General features: G+C 39.3%; 1 protein-coding gene across 9 annotated transcripts in view; it reads right to left on the bottom strand.

Annotated features, from left to right (window-relative positions):
- Positions 1 to 20,391, bottom strand: part of Rab26 — a 99,264-nt gene that overhangs the window by 11,903 nt on the left and 66,970 nt on the right. For 8 of the 9 annotated variants that reach the window (XM_064127602.1, XM_064127606.1, XM_064127610.1 and 5 more), the window contains 2 exons: positions 18,604 to 18,816; positions 10,753 to 10,863 (listed from right to left, as the gene is read on the bottom strand). In XM_064127602.1, the coding sequence (XP_063983672.1) occupies positions 10,753 to 10,863; positions 18,604 to 18,816 (324 nt within the window). Of the gene's footprint in view, positions 1 to 3,394; positions 3,567 to 10,752; positions 10,864 to 18,603; positions 18,817 to 20,391 lie in introns of those variants that run through there. The other variant, XM_064127611.1, reaches the window with a different exon arrangement.

Genomic DNA, 20,391 nt, shown 5'->3' with positions numbered 1-20,391 from the left:
TTCTCGAACAATTCGATTATTTGAACAGACAATTTTCATGAATTTTTTTTCTGCGCTCGGATGGCTTTTTATCGCGATTCGATTTTCTACTCAAAAAAGACACTCGGATTTACCTCTCACGTGTCATCCTCTCCCCCTCCCCCACCCTCTACAAATACAATCAGAGGGTTTATCCCCATCAGCCGCCACCACGTGGTAAAATTGTTTTTTTTTTCATTTTTCGTTGCGATACCTCAGAGTGATGCAAAATTCAGTGGTCGAGTGGGGCGAGCTGTTGAGCCGTACATTCAATTCCCCCGGGGGTATATCGCACCGGACAGAAAAAGGGCCGAAGGGACACCCCATCCGGAAAATAGATAACCAAATTGACATTCCAAAAAACCAGAAACAAAAACAAAAAAAATCGAAAAGAAAGAAAATTTGCTCGAAACAAGTGTTCAGAGTTTCATTTATTTATTTATTTATTTATATTGATTGATTATAGTAAATTGACTGGAATATTTACCCTCAAATGAAGAAGAAAATGTCACCCATTTAACCCCACTATAGTGCGCATTCCGCGGAATAACGTTTTGAGGGCAATTTTATTGGTCTTCTGAAAACGCATTTCGCGACTCGATGAACCTCTTCTCCATCGCGCCCTTTATCACCTCGGCCGCAGTCATATCCACCCACATCATTTCCTCCCCCCTTGCAAACGCGAAACCATTCTCACCCCATTTCAAATTCATCTGTGTACATTTACAAAAGGAGAGGAATGAAAGCTTATCGTGTTGCAAGAGCTGAGTTTCGATGCAAAATACCGAATCGATTTATCTCTCGGATGCACCCGATCTCGATTACATGTGCCTTCTGCCTCCGAAAAAACATTTTCAATAAAAAAAGTGAAACAAATGGCGAAAAATATGAATTCGTGAGATAAAAGTGGAATTTTATAAAATTCAAAAAGCTTTTGTTGTTTTGCGATGAGAATGAACAGACCGTAAAGGTCGAATGGCCCTTAACGACCCCTTCGGGTGAGGGTCGAAGGGTCGAAAGGATCAAATCACAAAAAACAAAAGTGATTAAATGGTATCATAATTTTTTAAAAAGGAAAAGAATTTTGAAGGAATGGAACTGTAACTCGTTAGAGCCCTAGCCCTTATTTGACCTTTTCGTTTAAACGTCAAGGACTGGTTGACCCTCAAATCATCTGAACCTCAGTGCTGAGGGTCCTCAAGGGTCTGTTGATTCCAAACTAGAGGAAAAGAAGAATTTTTTCGGCTCTTTCAGTTTTTGAATGAAGGTCAACGGGCCGTAAGGGTCCAGCGGCCTGGAAAGGGTCGGGAAAGCCTCAGGAGAACAATTGACCCACGATTTGACCCACCAATGAATGAACAACCTGAATATTCCTGGAAAGCAGTTTTTATGGTCTTTAATTATGTTTTATTCGTATTTTGTCGTTGAAAAATGACGCAAATGCAGTTTTGTCACTGTAACAACGGAAATATCCTGATAATTCGTAACTCCGGACGTGCGACGGTGACTCGAGACACTCGTACGTGATTTCCGGTGATAATGCACCACTGGAGAGAGTTGATACAATTTTTTGTGGGTCAGATAATGCAATAATAGGAGGAATCTGAATAAAGGAACAGTTCGGAATAACCGGAATTTACTTTTTTTTTCCAACTTTTCCATTTTATTACTCAATTAATTGTTTCGAATCCCCGGGGTAGATTTGCCAATTCTATTTGTACCGAGGAAAACTTCGGAAAGTTGAGCAACAGGGGCTTCATTCCCCTGAACAATCTCCTTCGACACAAATAGAAGTTGAAAATCTCTTTCAACTATAACAAAACCTCATTAATTTCAAAGTTTCTGGATTTCATTCCGTTCGACGGGCGCAATCAACGCCAATCGTTCCAATTCCATTCAATGGAACGGGAAATTTACCCACAAATTGAAAAAAAAACTAACCGTTTAGCTCCCATAGAACCAGAGCTACAGCCGAAAACGTAAAAGCGATCTAGCAATGAATGATCTATAAAGATCTACAACTTCTTTTGGGATTTTCTCATGAACTACTGGCGCTTAATGAATCGTCTTTTTTCAGCCAGTGGGCAAGTGCTTCGATCTATCGATTGGACTCAACGCTGATTCATTGAGCCTTGATCCGGTAAAATCGATCTAGCGATCGACAAATGATCTATGAATATTGATTTAGGATTTTCTCCACAACTAAGGGAGCTAGAAAGCTCATTTTTTTTTCAACTTGTGGGTAAATTTGCGGACTATGACATGCAGCCATCCACGAGCCCCCAGCCCGCGAAATTCAAAATGTCTATTTTTAAAAAATCTTAAATTTTTTCAAATTTCACGGTTTTCGAGTTGAAAATTATATTTTAGGTATTGAAGCTGGTGCGCAAACAATTTAGCTGCTCATACGGTGTAATGAAGCCAGTGGTATGGGTCGAGTGGAATAGCTGAATAGGGTTTTGAACACATGATGGCGTACGTGCGTGAAATATACGCATCAATAACGACGGGGTAGAGTGTATATGATGTACCATAAACTCCCGTCCTATTATATTAAACGTATAACCAGTAATAATCGTACATGCAGTTGTCGGCAGTGGGGATTAACATCATGATTGTCGATTCGTCGAATTGTTAGGATTTGTACAACAAAATCGGAATCAACAATAGAATATTTTCATGCGCTGTTCATTCAACGGTTCATTAGGCATCAGTTATCGCGATGACGAGTGGTTTCACGGGAAAATAGTGGTTTTTGAAAATTATTGGTATGGTATTTTCCCTCAAATTGGCTATTTTTTCGAATTGAAAAAACCAATCAATGACTCGTTTTACCCGATGATTTTTCAAGGTGCAGTGAAAAACTAACTTTTGTGAGCAAAATGAATTATGAAATTCAAGATTTTCAATTTTTTAATTTTTAACGTTGTGTGGGGTAAAACGGATTTTGAAAAATTTTGGTTTTTAATTATTCGGGGGATCACATTCGGTCAGACACTTGAAAATATTTTAATCAATTATTCAACCACCAATTAGGCGACTTTCCACGTGATTTAGTTATTTTATTTAATTATCTCTCGTTACTATCGTTATCCAATTAACGAGTCGATTATTTCCGATGTGTGCACACGGTACACGAGCGTTGTAAATCCGACGTCAATAGAAAACTCCCGTCAAACTGTTTAATTGGAGTGTTTTTTTCGTCGTCATAAAAGGGAACACAAAAATATGCCATTAAAAATGATTATGAAAAATTAAATTGACAGGATTATTGCAATTTAAAAAAATCCGAAGGCAATTTATCTGCAAATTAATTCTTCCAGTATCAGTGACAGCCACCGGGGGAGGGGAATAGATGAAGAACGTTATCACTTACAGTCTGGAATTTTTTAATGATTTTTGGAGCTTATTTTTCAAACTTTTTCTTCGCTCACTCTCGATTTAAAATTTACGCGGGAAGGGTGGCCGAGGCTGACGAGCCAAGGCGAGTTACGTTACTGTGTGGTAAGGTCTCGGTGCACCACCTGAGGGACGTTCATCCAGCGCGTGCGAATCCGCGCGCAGGCGCTCGAAGGGTGATAAACGATTGCGAATAGTCATTAAGAAGTTGGAAAAAAAAATTATGTTCCGGTTGGAACATGGGATGCGATGTCTGATGTGACGATATGGCGAGGGAAGGATGGAATGCTCAGATGTAAAATGGATCAAAGAGGAGCCCTCCGTCGAATGTCGTGGGAAACAAATTAATGAAAATTAATGAGGGTCAAATGAAAAACACGAAATTATCGCTCCCAGTTGACCCACGACGCAATTTCACGTTTCTAGTTACTTGCCCCCTTCAACCCTTCACCCACTTCGGGGATTTGACCCATAGGAACCCTTGAACGAACGCCGCTACCGCTTGACCTTGAAGAGTGTTTGACCCATCGGTTTGTGTTTTGGGTGCGCTCATTTGACCCTCAACGAGTTCATTTGACCCATGAAATGGGTTTTCTTGTGTCTTCCAGTTGACCCTTAACTTCATTGGGCTGTTCAAGTGACCTTTCCGGCCCTCCATTTCACCCTCAACCCCTTTGGGCTCTTCAAATGACCCTCTCGGTCTCCTATTGACCCTCAACACCCGGCGACCCATCAGTTCCTCAACTTTTCTCAACTCTTTCTTTAAAATACCTTTCACCCTCGACCCATCACTTTCGATTGACCCTTCTAATGATTCTCCACCCCCTCATTTAACCCTCAAAATTATTTTCAACCCTCAACTGCGCGTTCTTCACAATTTTTTGATTCACACAACTAAAAAAAATCCAATTTTACCTCATTCTTCTTGCAACAACTTTTGGACTGAAGAAAGAGTTCTGAAGGTTTCTAATATTCAAATTTCTAAATCTTCCAAAAATTTATCTGCCTCGATGGGAATTAAAAAGCATCGGCAAAAAATCTGATAACGGATTTTCCAAACACGATAATTCTCGTGATAATATGATAGGAGTCCGTGAACCTTCTAAACTACCCTCTACCCCATTATCTCATCCTCCCCAATTACCATAAACTCGACTCTCTCCCGCAACAGGTCCAACAAAAACTCCTGAAGCCCCAGAACAACCTCATCGAAATCCAAACAAAACCAAAGAAAAATGAACGCCGAATAATTGAGGAGATGAATAAATGATTTGATAATCAACACAAACAATCGTTCATTTTTGAGAACAATACGCCCCAATATTTCCACCCACGTAAATGCCTAGCGTTAATTGAAAAACTGAATTTTTCGCGGACAAAAACTAAAATTGGTGAATGAAAGAGGGCCGAAGCCAGTTGCATTTCATTGATAAACGCCAACAATTTATCATTTTTTCAACTCATCAATTTTATTTTATTCATGAATTACTCTCAATGTGTGTCATTCCATTTTTTCCACCCCTCAACCTCATCGCTTTTCAATTCAATTAATCATTTGTTTAGTTGAGCCCAATTCCAATCACATTTTTCCCCTTTTTTCCCTCAAAATACTTCATAATCATCAAAAAATTGTAAAAAATTCCAATTTACTCGCCGTCTTTTCATTTTCGTTGTACAGACCAACAATTTTCCTTTCTATTTTCCACCCAAATTACTGAACCCTCTTTACGGCGCGAGAATGACCATTTTTATCGTAATTTTCCCATTCGAATTTGAACTCATAATGAGGTGTGAATTTTCCCGGAAAATAGTGGGACAAAACGGTGTGTCCATACGATGATTTGTGGGTTAATTCTGCGATTTCCAGAATGGGGTCGCTACCGACCCCGGGCTACAAAATTCTTGAGTTTTTTCATCTCCAGAACGTTGTATGGTAATTCAGCCGCGTTTGAGAGCATAATCTCAGTCTCCGAGTTTATTGGATTTTTATTGGCGGAGGCTCGGGGGCAAACTTTCGCAGATTTCACGCGGACGAATCCACTTGCTCCCCCAGGACTCTCCCCCCACTCCCTAGTAATATTTTTTTTCTTTCATTTTGGGCTCCCCCTCGCTATGACGCTTGCATTACCGTCGGGTTTTATGATAATGGGGATAACATAACGAGGGGGTGAAGAACCGAGGGTGAAGACTGTTCGTTATGGAGTGTAATGTAAGGTGAGGATTTCTAAGAATTGTGGGGTGTGTTTAGGGATGATGTTGGCAGTGGAAATTGATTTGTTTTTTTAATATTGACTGAAGCACTGCTCTTGATGATTCACAAGTCGTGTCATAATTTTTTTAATGAATTTTCGATTTTTGGATTTTTTAAATTGAATTATTATTTTTTAATCGAATCAAAATCGAATTTCAAATTTTTTATTGTGATTTTTCACGTCGATGACGGGCGATCGAGTGATTGATATCTGGAGACGCCCTTTGTAAGTCCTAACTCGGGACCCCCGAGCGCAACTGTTCGGCTCATTTCGGCGTGGCGAACGCCGCCGATGTCGACCGAACCCGCACGAGCCTCAATAGAGCCAGAAAAATTCTGCTGTTCGGCTTTAAAAAATCCCCCGATTGCAGAAAAAATTTTTAATATTTTCAGGAATTGATGGAGTTCCTCCCACAATTTTCTACGGAATTTTCCACAAAATTGACAGTCCGGGAAATTTTTCAGCGTCATCTCTGGAATTATTCTTCAAGTTTTCTTTCGATCGCGTGTCTTTACGGAGGGCCAATTCCATTCATTCATTTTTACTGACTGAATGTCAAACGAATATTCACAATTTTATGTTCCAATATTTTGATGTTTAAATTTATCATGAAAACACAAATCGGAATATCTTTGTTGTGGATATATTGGAAATTCTACCGAAGATAAATATGGAAACGTTTTTATCCAGTCGACTGAAAAAAAAGAGAAAACAATATTCGAGATTTGTATGAATCACGCTCGGTTCCGGAGTGAAATCGCTTTCCCATTGTATTATTCAAATGGCAGTTTCGAACGTCACTCGATGTTTATTAAACATTTCCCGTATTCGAATGTGGGTGAATTCGGAGAAAATCCCGAGGATTACGAAATTCTGGCGTTTAACTGCACGAAATATTCATGCGAAACAAGATAAATATTTTTTAAATACTTTTGTTCAATATTTCTACGCTAAATCGTACATTGACGGTGGGGTTGAGAGTGACCCCATTCGATAGATCGGAAAATTTACCGACAAATAAAAAAAAAACCGAACTCTTTAGCGGCTATAGAACTCGAGTTACAGCGGAAAACGTGAAAGTGATCTAGCGATCGATGATCTACGATGATCTATAAGTTTATTTAGCATTTCCTCCCGAGCTTGTGGGGCAAAATGATTCGTTTTTCCTCAAATGTGCTTCTCAATGCTCCATCTACCGAATGGAATCAAACCTGACTCAGTTTGCCTGATCCATTCAAAAATGATCTATCGATCGCCGAGTGATCTATGAAAATTCATTTGCGATTTTCTCCGCAACTACTGGAGCTACAGACTCGATTTTTTTTTCAATCTGTATTAACATTTCTCGATCTATCGAATGACGCCCATCCCAGTCCGTTCTGCCCCGGCCGTGATCTGTAAATATTGATAACAGATTTTCTGGAGAAACTTCTGGTGTGAAATGAACAAGTTTTTCTCGTCACTCTCTCAATGATTCTCCAAACTTTATAATGGGGTAACTTTCTACCCCAAAATCCGATTTACCCCGTGAATTGAGAAATAGGGCTTCTGTTTTTATAGAAGTACTGACGGTCTCGATTGAGTGGGACGATATTTACCCGTCGCTGTACCAATTCCAATACCCGGAAAAATGTACAGCCAAAAGTTTGCTACGTCTCCCGGTCCCAACGTGTACAAATTCAACAAGGTTCACGAGAGTGTGAGGGTAACCAACACACGTGAACTTTCGATATAGAGTTGTGCTAAAGCCGAGGCTATCGGGCGTCTCAGTGAGCGGACCCTGGAGGCCGGAGTTTATTAGCTCAACCCCTCGGCAGTGATGGGTTTGAGTCGCAAAAAACAAATTTGTTCAATTGATTTTCAAAAAATGATGTGCCAACAATTAAAAAATTATCAAATATTCAAATAACCAAATTTTTATCACACGATCTCATAAATTATATTCATTGGAACAATTTTAATTTTGGTTATACCGTTAGAAAATTCATTATATTTTTATTTTTATGTTAAAAAGAAGAAAACTAGAGGTGCTAACGTTTTCGGAAAGAAATTGGTCGATGGAATTGTTTTAAATGAGATTTTTTTATAAAAAAAAATATTGGACATGTTTTTGAAGGCACCTTTGGGGTAGAATCACTTTTGCAATGGGGAAATGATTTTTTTTTACTGATTTTTTATTTATGCTCGACGATTGTTTACAGCTATTACTGAAAACGTCCACTCGCCCCCTCACGAGCCACCGAGGATGCGTGATATACACGAAGTGTATATATAGGGGCGCCTTCTACAGACCAACACGCACGTGGATCGTGCTGTTACAAAAACCGCCATTATCTGTAATTCACCTCAGTATTCTGTATGTAAATAATCCTTTTCTACTCCCTCATGATTCACAATTCGCCAAACACACTTCAGAATTCATTTCAAACTTCAAATTACTTTTTTCAACTTCTCAATTTTTTCCCTCTCCCGTGGAAAATGGAAAACTCGATCCGATCGCGATGGAAATGGTGTTATCGAAAAGCCAGGAACTATTACCCACAAATCAAAAAAAAAATTACCCACGTAGCGCTAGTAGAACTCGAGTTACAGCAAAAAACGTAAATGTAATCCGGCCATTGATGATCTATGACGATCTATAGCTTCATTAAGGATTTCCTCCGCACCTATTGGCGCAAAATTGATCGGTTTTTTTCGATTCTCATGACACTCCTCGACCTATCGAACGGAATCGACGTCACGCCATTCTGCCCCAATCCGTCAATTACGATCTATAGATCATTGAAAACTTAATTGAGGATTTTCTCCGGAACTACTGGAGTTACAGAACTCGTTTTTTTTTCAATCTCTCGGTAAATTTCCGATCTATCGATTGGTATCACCATCGACCCCATCCCCCATCCCCCGTGAAACTAACAGATCAGAATTTTTCGAAATACCCGACAGGAGATATTTAATTGATCCACAATTGATGATAAACATGTACCGAGCATAACGGTGATTCAATGTTCGTTGACTCGCTAATTAACCCAAAGGAAAAAGAGATGCAGAACGATTTTATTGAAGGCACCCGCGCGCTCAGAAGACGCTAACGTTTAATCAAAGTCCATTTAATTAACCAGGCGCACAACTGGAATTGCGCGACTCTCTCGTGTGGGGCCTTTGCATTCGTATCAAAGTGCCTCTCACGTTGTAAAAGAGTTACTTAATGTTTGTACGAGTAGCCAATCGGTAAAGAAACTTTTTACCCCTCGACGTCGATTTTAGAAGTGAAACAAAATGAGAGAGAGAGTGAAAAAAAAAAGTTGAGGGGAGATGCTGCGGTCCAGCCCCACTTGGCAGTGTCAGCTGACTTGATTTATTGCCGCCTCACCCCTACCACCCACCCGCCCTCCCCTCTGCTTTGCCACCGTCTTCTCTCCCATCCTGGGATATCACAGGCTTGAATCTCTCCATTTTCATCAATTGGTGTCCTTCCACGGGGAGATATCTCTTTGAAGAATATCCAGCGGATCGCGAAGGGGTTCGGTGATGGCTTCATTTGATGGATCAGGAGATTTACCATCGGATTAAAAAAAAAATCGTCCATTTTGGACCGGTAGAACCCGTGTTACAGGCAAAAACGTGAAATTCATCTACTAAACGATGATCTATAATGATCTATAGAGTTATTTAGGATTTTTTAGGGGATCGAGTGGGGCAAAACTCACAATTTTTCTTCAATAAAATGAAAAATGTCACGATCTATCCGATGACACCATCGCCAACTCGTTCTGCCCCAATTCTATGATAATGATCTAGGGATCGATCAATGATCTATAAAAGTTCATTGACGGTTTTCTCGGGATCTACTGTACCAAAACGGATCATTTTTTTTTGGTCTGTAGCTAAATTTTTCTGGTAATCTAATAATCATAGGTCAATCCCATTCTACCCCCACCCCCACCCCGGACCTTCCATTCACGTGATCGAGGAGGATTGGTCAATGATCTAGAAAAATTGATTCAGAATTCTCTGGGCATTGAATTCTCGGGAATAATGCGGTTTTGGGGAAAATGGGGGTATTTTTTGTAATGAATGGGGTCAATTGTATTCTCCACCCCCCAAATTATATCTCTGACAAATCAATTATCCTCATAATGCGCATGCAACGGTAATCATTGATACGCATAAATAATCTCGCATCTCCGATTCTCGTGTATTCCATCATCAAATTTTCAAAGATGCACAATAATTCATCGGCGGATGCAATTTATTGGTTGCATAATATCCCTCCCCCCTCCCTCTCCTCGCCCCGCGCTCGCAATCCTCCAACACACGATAGTCACGATAAATAGTGTACGACCTTTTGATTTACCAAACCCAAGAGGAGCGAATATATGGTATCGTTTGGGTATCAGTGGTATTCCACAACTTTCTACATGACTTACTCGCTCGATTATTTTCACTGCGCATTTTGCCATCACTCGGTGGTACATTTCATCGGGCAAAACGTGTACGTGATTGCAAAATTTAATTTTTAGATCTTCTGATCAATTTTCAAAAAAATTTCCATCAAAATTGAAGACATTCTGGCGAACTAGGTTTTTTATGAATAAAGAGGGATAGGTGGGGGGTCGGAAGTGACCCCATCCGATAGATCGGAAGATTTACTCGTGAATTAAAAAAAAAATTGGAACTGTAGCTCCCATAGTTCCGGAGAAAATTACAGGTTCAATTTTCGTAGATCATTCATCGATCGCTAGATTGCGATTATTGGATCGAGGCAAAAGTGTTCAAGAGTGCTTGCGTTCGATAGGTTGGAGCATTATCGGATGATCTGAAGAAAAAATATTCATTTTGCTCCGACAGGTGTCGAGAAAATCCTGAATAAATGTATAGATCATTATAGATCACCGAGTGGTCAGCCCATCTTCTATTTTCTGTCGTAGCTCCGGTTCTATGGGGGCTAGAGGAAATTTTTTTTTTTCGTTTTAACCGTCGAGTTCTCCATTACAACATGAAAATGGTGAGAATCATCAAAAATTCATCGCGACTTGAGGTGGATTTTTGGAGTTATAAAATATTTTTATATTCTACTCACCGTAAAGCCGATACCAACGGTTGCGGCGAAATTTCCGGTTTGAAACGTACCGGTGTCGAACTGCACCAGCAACGATGTCTTACCCACACCGCTGTCACCAAGCAATATCGTCTGGTAATAATAGAAAAAAACAATTCAAACATTATTTTTCGTTTTGAAATAAAGAGTCGTAAAAATATTGAAGTGAACTTCGAGTGGCAGAACACAAGGTGGCACGTTGGCAGGTGCATTCATTGTGTCCAAGCGACGAGGATATATGGTCTCGGTGGTGATAAATAATGTCGAGTATCAGTGTAACATGGTGTCCTCAGGGTCGGAAAATGCAGCTTCCTCCGATAATGGATTCTTTCGTACTCAAAAGGAAACGAATCTATGACACTGGGGCAAAACGGGACTACGATGATTGGACTGAATAGATCGGAAAAAATCACCGCGAATTAAAAAAAAAACGACCCGATTCGGTCTAGTAGTTCAAGAGAAAAGCCGAGATCTATTTTTATAGATCATTTATCGATCGCTAGATCGTGTCAGTAAGAGTGGGGTAAAATCGCCGGGAGATGATGCCATCGGATGATTATCGATGTATCATCGTACATGGGAGAAGAACGACGCCATTCGCTCCATCAGATCTCTCAAAAATCGTCAATAATTCTGTAGATCATTATAGATCATTCATTGTGAGGCCGATTTGACATTTTTAACCGTAACTCCGGTTCTATGGGAGTTATACGGATAATTTTTTTTTTAATTTGTCGGTAAATTTGATGGTCCAATCAATGAGATCATCGAGGGGCCGAAATTTCCCGCCAAAAATTTCAATTTTCAAATTTTCTCTTCGAATATCTATGGAAAATTGACGATTAAATTATTTCATTATCAATTGACCATGACAAAATATTAGTAATTGTCCAATTAACTTTCAACTCATTAATTCCCTTCCCTGTCATTAGAATTAAATTCAAATTACAACGAAGTAGAATCACCCGATACTTTAATGCAGGCGCACAAGTGCCAATTTGACGTTCGACCTCATTTTCCAGATAAATGAAAAATAGTGGATTGTGTAAAGGGTAAAATACAGGAAGTTGTGATAGTTACTGATAGAGAGGAGGGGAGGGGGAGAAGTGAATTAGGTGTCCACGCCCCTCACTGCTGCTGACGTATACGCTCATAGCCTCGACATGGTAATTTTTCCACACCTACCCCTTCGCGATTTTTTTATTCCCTTGTTCTCGTATAAATTCATATTATCCCGGGCGCCAACGATTTTTACTCGAATCTTGGGAGAATGGATAATGGAGAAATGTAGAATTGAGCGCAATTGTAGCAATTGCAGAACCGTGACAAATTCGTGTGTCTCTGGGTGGTGGAGCGAAGGAGTTTGTCAGGAGTGAATGATCGGGTCGTTGTGGGAAACGACGGGTTTTGGTCTTTTTTGGAGGTGGGTATTGATGTGGGCCAGGGAGTCAATGGTTCTTTCGGTTGAAGGCTAATTTTTCTGAGGGTGTTGATGGTGATTGGGGTTGATTTTACGATTTTTTTCATGATATTATGAATTTTTCGAATTAATTGATGAGTTATGTTCATGATTTTATGACGTGTCGTGAATTCTTCTAATAAATTGATTAATTTTCATTAATTCATGAAGTCTTCTAACGAATTGACGAATTCTTTTCATGATTTCGTCGAAAGAATTCTTGAATTATCTTTATGAATTCTATTCATGAATTCATAAATTCCTCCCACGACTTCACGAATTTTTTTCATGAAATCATCTTCCCAAGATTATCATGTAATTCCTATTACTTCTAATGACTGAATAATTGATCATTCGATAATTAATATCATTGATGATCCCAAACGATCAGAAGATTGACATCTGACGCGATTCCACTCTCTTATTCCTCGTTTTTTTTTCGTATGTTCCCTCAACTTCTCTCAACTGATCGACTGATTGATCTTTCCATCTTTGATATCATTACCGTTCCCTCAACCCAACAACTGACATCAGAATGTCTGACTGACTTTATCAACAATTTCTTTATCAACAATCGCACCGTCAGCCGTTAGGGCCCCATTTTAATGACCTGTCCCACTGCTCATGAACTTCGTACCCATTGTCTCCACATTTTCTCAACTAGATCCCCATCCCCACCCTCTCCATCCCCTCAGATACTTGAAATCCCCTGAAAATTCACGATCACTTTTTTTTTCCTCTCTCACACGAAGAAGTTGAAAGCGTCGGCACGAATCTTTGTCTTCACGCTACCGGTTTTTACGGCTGCCACTGGCATTTTACGACCTAAGTGTGTTATGTGTTATCCTACCAAACCGTCACTCTCTCACGTCAACTCGATGAGAAACAAAATGGAAACCAAAATTTTTCATGTAAAATAAAGTGAATACAGCCGTTGAGGATCAGCCGTAAAAATGCAAATGATCTTCGTCTCGTCTATTTATATTTTTTAGGGGACGCGCTGTCTTCTCCAAGTGATGTAGATGAATTTTCCGGATGAGAGGGAAATCATCAGGAGAAACTACGTAATTATTCACGTAATCTGGAAGCGAGGGTTGTTTATTGGGAGTTTTTGCAGGAATGGAAATGAATAATTATGATTAGGTCAGTGAATTTCTGGTCTCTCTCGGAAAAATTAGGAAAATTACATGAGAAAAGAAAATTTGGGTGAAAATTAGACTTCGGGAGAGTGAAACGTGGGATTAAATGATGTGCCGCAATTTTTTAGGTCACGTTTTGTCGGGATAATTGGATTTGGGGTCTGATTTTCACGATAACATTAACCGACGTCTGATATTTCGCCAAAATTTGTTTTCCTGGAGAAAATTGGCGCGGGATAAGGGAAATTTAACTGAGAGTTTCAGAATTATTGCGACGACGAATATAAAAATTTTTGGACCCTGAAATCTTTTAACAAAATTCACGAGTAATTTTTACGCTTCGGGTTACGGAGACAGATTTGTAAATAAATTTTTTTGTTTCATATGACATTTTTCGTGCACTTTTTATTCATTTGGACTGTGAGCCATTAGATGGATGAATCATTCTTACGGAACCCTCCGGAAAGTTTTCGTGACGGAACCGTAAAATTTCAATTCTGACTCATAATTATTATTAAATTTGACATCACTCGACGATTACGTCCGGTAATTTTTAACGGTTTTTTCCGGTGATTTTTATGGAATATTCTTCTTCGTATGGGGTAACCATTGGGGTCACCAGAGACCCCATATAATTTGTATCGGAAAAACTAGAGGGAAATGGACTTTTAGAGAAAATCCAGTCTTTCTCGCGGTGAGAAATGGAAATATAAACTATGTCGTGATGCTTTGAGTATCCAGCATACGTAATGTGTGTGCTTGTGTCACGGAATGGCACGGGATATCGCATTACTTTTGCGACTGAAAGGAAGGAGCTACCGTCCCCTCAGTGGTGCTCAATTCCGTACAGGAAGGAGTGGTAAATTGTAACGTCACTGAATAAAATACACGAAATCCTCTTTGCAGTTCGTCCAATTGGAATTAACTCGGTGGTGGGTGGGTTTGGGAGAAAAAGTTATTGAACATTTTTTGTAGGGAATTTAATCAGCTTCGTAAAGGGCTTTATCAAATTTTCTCCTAAATCTAGCCATTATCGAGATAATTGGATTACTGCTAAAGATTAACTTTGAAATACTTTCAGGCTCTTTAATTCTAATGTCGTGGCTTAATCGACGTTATTCAGTTAACGAGTGACTCTACGAAAAAATGTCATAAAACATTTGTTATAGAGATTTCAATTTACTTCTTAAAGTTTCTTATCACATTTTCTGATAAACCGAGCCATTTAGGAGATAATGGGATTATTGTGAGAGCTGAATTTCAAGTCATGTTCATTTTTTCAGTTTTGAAGTCTATTTTCAATCCGAATTATCTAGTGAACGACTCATTTTACAAAATTGTCTCATAAAACATTTTTTGTAGATAATTCAATTTCCTACAAAAAATGATGAGCAACTTTTTCCTCTAAATCTACTCAATAAGGAGATAAATTCATAGTTCTCTTTAGTTGAATTTAAGTGATTTTTTTCCAGTTCTGCGCAATCAATTTTCAAAGAGAATTTACATTTAATTGTTCTGAATAAATTAAAATAGAAATGTTCTCACTGAAACAAACTAAATTCAATCATCCCCACAATGACGGAGTTATCGGTATTAATTCAGGAACAGTCCCGTCATTGAGATGCCGCCAGACACTGCGGTTACAGTAACGCCTGACAATGGCGCGGTTGTGTCTCGCAGATTCACTGGTGAAACCGTGTTAAAGAGCTTGTAACGTTACAGTGTGTCAAGGTAATCCTCACAGTCATGAAAAAATTGAATAAAAGGAAAATAATCTTCTGACTCCGGAAAAAGAATACAGCGGGAAAAAACAGTCTCACATGTAAAAAAAAATCTCGTGGATTTTATTTTACAAAACTGGAAAAAAAAACTATTTTGTTTTTATATTTTGGTGGCTATTTCTGTCTCCATTTTTATTTTCAGATGAATTCCCTAGTCTATCGAATGTGTGTCTGAGGAATGGAAAAATTTTCAACTGAAAAATATATAGATTTTATGAAAAATTGGGAAAATCAATTTTTCTGTATTTTTGTTGCAGGGCAAAACGAGAGAAAAAAAATTTTCCAAATATTTTCTGAAGGGAATATTTATGGGGCCGAATGAGTCGTAATGTTTGCGATTTCTGCTGGGAATTTTCCGATTTACAAGATGGTGTAGCGAGAATATAAAAATTATCAATCGGCGATTTTTCCGAGTTAATGAAAAATTGAATCAGGTTTTTCGGATAAAAATTTCACGTTGAATTTTTATTCACTCGAACTATTGATAAGCCGCGGTGTTGACATATTTACCGAGTAATGAGTGAATAAATAGACTGAAAATAAATTTTTCAGGGCAGATAAATCGATATAAATCGAACGCTGAAGGTGTTTTAAACAGCAAAAACTCGAGTGAGAGAAGAGGGGATTTAAAGACTCGTTTTGTCGCACACTTTAAACCGATGAGGTATCAACAAGGCCGTGGCCATTCGTATGCTAATACCTCCTGCAACTTGTCGATTCGCCGTTCAATGAAAATAAGAAAGAAGAAAATTGAATATTTCGAGGGAAAAGTTGATATCGAGGACGTGAAGATAATGGTAATTTGTGGAGTTGTCTATGTGGCAGGACTTCGGCCATTATTTTACGATGAAACTGTTGGACGTGGGACAATATCCTCCATCACAATATCGCAGGGAAAAATATCAATTTTTTCCATTTTTATTTGAGTAAAAACTACTGTGAGAGCAAAACTCAGAAAATGATTTTTTTTTCTCGAATCAATTAGCGAAAAAATTGGTAAGGGTCAAGTGGGAGGGATAAGTTGAAGGTCAAAAGCGTCTTGAGGGTCAAATGGAAGAACTGGGGGTAATACCGTGGGTCAAATCACTTGCGAGGTCAAACGAACTTGAGGGTGAAATGAAAAGACAAGTGGAAGGTGACAATTACGAAAAAAACTGCAGGTGAGAAGGGGATAACAATACTGAAGGGCAAGTACTTTTGAAGGTGATCGAGCGAAGGTGAAAGATTAAAAAGAAAGGAAAATTATGGGGAGCAAATGTTTTTGAAGACCGAATAGTGTCAAAAGTCAAATGAAGAAAACAGATGAGCGGTCAAAGGTCGCAAGGATTAAAGAGGAAGCGCAGGAAGAGTCGTTAGGATTAAACGTCTTTAAAGGTCAAATAGAGGAGATGCGGAGATTGACCCGAGGGGTCAATTTGACCCACTCATTCGATCCGATTTACCATCGAAATTATCCCCAAATATGAAAAATAAAAAAAAAATAATAACTTCAAAGTCTAGAAAATTAGAAAAAAATAAAATTCTAGTTGAGACGTAATTGATTTAAACCAGGAGTGAGACAGAATAGTTTCACCCGAGATTGATGAACATTCCTCGTGACGAGATAAGTCCCAGCCTATCAGTGCGAGACGTGTTTACGTGAGGGAACGCAATAGTCGCTGGGGAAACGAGTAAAAATCAAGAAAAAGCGAATTTTATAAATTCATCACAAGAAAAAAAAACTTAAAATGACTTCAACATTTTTTTTCAAAATAGAGGCCATGATTATCCGCACAATTACGTAATCCAGAATTCATGAAAAAATTAATGCCCATCAGAATGTGAAATCTGCGCATCAGAAGGTGCGTTCCACCACTTGACAGTTTTCTAATGAATTCCGATTAGGAATTATCCATCCCCTCCCTTGATGTTTGAGTTTATCCTAGTAAAGTAACTACCTCCAGTAACTCAATTTGTATGCGGGTAGAGTGACTCCACCAGATGGGCGCTTAAGGCCAGACAGACCTTGCCAGCGCCTCTCATATGTACGTGGAGAGATATCTTTAAAAGCTGGTGGTTAATCGCATTCCAGTGGGACGCAACGCCGACGGATACACCTTCTCCTGATGCTACGGATGTTCACTGTCTCTGACGTGTGATTAACCATGTATACATTATTTTGCATTTATTTGCCTCTGCTTACTAGTGAAAAGTCGCAATACACCAGCTCTTTCTCATTTTCTCCGCGAGAAAGCCCCCTAGCGACGTAGGGTGCGTAAAAAGGGTGAAGGGTGAGTCGGTGGGGGTTCGAAAGTGACCCTATTCGATAGATTGGAAAATTTCACCGCGAATTAAAAAAAAAATCATCCGTTTCGGTGGAGGCGTTCGAGAGAAAATCGCAAATGAAATTTTCATAGATCATTTATCGATCTGCTAGATCATTGTCCCGTATTTTTGTAATGGCGAGGGTCAATGGTGACGAAATTGGGTGGAGCAGGAGATTTACGATTGAGTCGTACGAAAAATCGTACACTTGTGTCCCATAGAAGCCGAGTTGCAGCTAAAAATGGAATGATAATGATCTAGTGATCGATGATGATCTATGGGAATTGATCTAGGATTTTTGACTGAACTAGTTAGTGAAAATGTATCGCTTTGTTTTACCGGTGAATTTCCTACAGCGTTTTTTCGCATGATGTAGCTGGCCTCAACGATTCTGTCGCGATCATGTAAAAATGATCCAGCGATCGATCAATGATCTATGAAAAATCTACGACTACAATAGTCGTCTTTGTTCTCCATCCCTCCGCAAAATGACTATCTAAATGCCACCGAATCAAACGAAATGAAAAAGATAGATTTGACATCTATAGATCATCGATTTCTAGATCGTTTTGACATTTTCGGTGATAACTCCGGTTCTATGGCACCAAAATGGCAAATTTTTTTTTTAATTTACTTGTAAATTTTCCGAGTCATCTAATGAGCAACAGCTCCTCCCCCTCCGACCACTCGCAGACGTGAAAACATCCAGTGGTGAAGATAAATCGTTCAAATGTCGTCTTTTTTATGGAAAAAAAATTCATAATTTTTTGCTCTCCCTTTTATACATAACCTTGAGTACATAATCCGGATGAAATTATATACGATGGTTAGTGTACAAGCGAAGTAGAGTCCCGATGTGGAGAACAAGACCAAAAGAAGGATTGAGAAGGGGAATTCAAAGAGAAATGAGAAGAAATAAAGATAAAGAAAGAGGGACGTTGGGGGCCGTCCCTGGCATTTCACGATCATTATTCCACACTGGTGTTCATCCAAGAAGGGGAATCACGCTCTGTGACCTTGAATCAATGACTCAAAAGTCCCTTTCGTCTGTTTTGTATTTGTGTTTTTATCTCTGTCCTCTTGGCTTCTGTATTTTTTCCAGTTAAGAGGGAGAAAAAAAAAATGTTAAATAAATAAATGGAGGTCTTACCTTGTGCGTCTCGGTCTCCTCTCGGGTGTTGTCACGACGGGGGCTACTGTGGTATCCACTGTTCAGCAACTCAGCGGGTGGCTTGTAGTCACGGTAACCAGTGGGCGAGGGCGCTGATGTCGTTGACAATTGGTCGCCCGGTGTCAGGTGACTCTGATGATCCGGGGATTCGGTCAATACGTCCTCGTTAGGGCTCGAATCACGTGTCATTTTCTGGTGAGATAGAGGATGATTCGTTATGCGTTCGAAAATGGGGTATTTTATTACGAGGACGGAAAAGAGGTTTTTGAGGGGTGCGAGGTTTATGGCACGAGCCGAAAGCGATTCGCAGAATTTTTTTATTTGAATGTAGTGAGGAGACGTTTTGGGAGTATGAGGAGAGCTTAAAAAATGACTTTTTCGTACGGCGTCATAAAAAGGGATTTTTTGAATCGTGGGAACGTGAGGGCACCAGGTGATTATGAACAGAGTTTTTTATTTAGGAAAATGTGTAGATAAGAGTTTTTTCAGGGACGCGAAAGTTGTCTAAAAAGTTGTTCCTTCCCTACAGCGGAGTAAAAAGAGGATTTTTTTACTTGTGAGAGGTTTATAGCGCAAGTCAAAGGCAAAATAATATAATGTCACGGTTTAACAAATATTTTTTAGAGGCATGGAAGTATTTGTTTAATTAAAATTCGGAAAATCGAACTTTAGACGTGAAGTGAGTCTAATAAATCACTTTTTCGGACAGTGTGGTCAAGAGAGTTTTTTCGCTTCTGGCAGGTTTATTTCCGATGCCAAAAGCGGATGATATAATCCTGTGGTTCAGTAAACACTTTCCAAATGAGTTGATAATTTTTTTTACTACAGCATTTGCAAAAGAGATGTTTAAACACGCGAGAAACTTCGCACTGCGCGATAAAGACGATTTTATAATACGATTAGAATTTCCAAAAAAGAAACAAAAATGGGAAATTCTATAAAGTTTCTAGGGCACCAGGTTTTTTCGGAAAAACATGTCCGCAGAGTGTTCTGCAAATTGGGAATCAACATCTCACGTGATTTCCGCATTTCCTACTAACGAAGGTGTGTAAAAGTCGGACATTTGCTTTTACTGTCAAGACATTTCTCGGTAAATGGATTGTGTGATGTTGCCCATTTTCGTTGGATCTCCGGCTCCAAAATCTCCGGCTTAAATTGGGTCAATCGTGTGATTGAGGAAAATCCCCGATTGATAGCCACCGTTGCAATCGTGGACGTGAACGTCATTTGAAAAAGTCGCATAAAATAGCCGGAGAATCAACTGGAGCTGGAGTTAAAGTTTTTAGAGGGGTTAGCTGGTGTTGGCGTTTGCAATTGAGGGGTGGGACAGAAGCACCCCTGTGATCTCGCCATCGAGGGCGGTCTGAAGGGGCAAAATGTAATGGAGGGCGCAGCGGGAGCCGGAGTACAGTGCGATGTGGGTAAATTGGGGGTAATGGGGGACATGAACTTCCGGAGTCGTCTGATGAATCAAGTAGTTCATCTTCATTAATTTTTTATGTATTCGGTTTGACCCAGTACATTTAATAGATCGGAAGTCTACCCGCACGAATATAAAAGTTCAATAAAAATGACCGGAACCGAGAGGACAAATGACACTTCGAAAGGGACATGAAAGAGAAATTTCAAAAGAAACTTTGGTGAAACTTTCTAGAAAATAACTTTTGAAGATCTTGAGATGATTTTTCTTTGTCGATCTTCAGAAGATCTTGAGATTTTTCTTTCCAGAAGATCTGCGGAAGACAATTTGAGATGTTGAGGAGACTT

The sequence above is a fragment of the Diachasmimorpha longicaudata genome, chromosome 9, assembly GCF_034640455.1.
Source record: "Diachasmimorpha longicaudata isolate KC_UGA_2023 chromosome 9, iyDiaLong2, whole genome shotgun sequence".
NCBI lineage: Eukaryota > Metazoa > Arthropoda > Insecta > Hymenoptera > Braconidae > Diachasmimorpha > Diachasmimorpha longicaudata.
The sequence above is the reverse complement of the archived record's forward strand: the minus strand, read 5'-3'. Positions and strand labels throughout refer to the sequence as shown.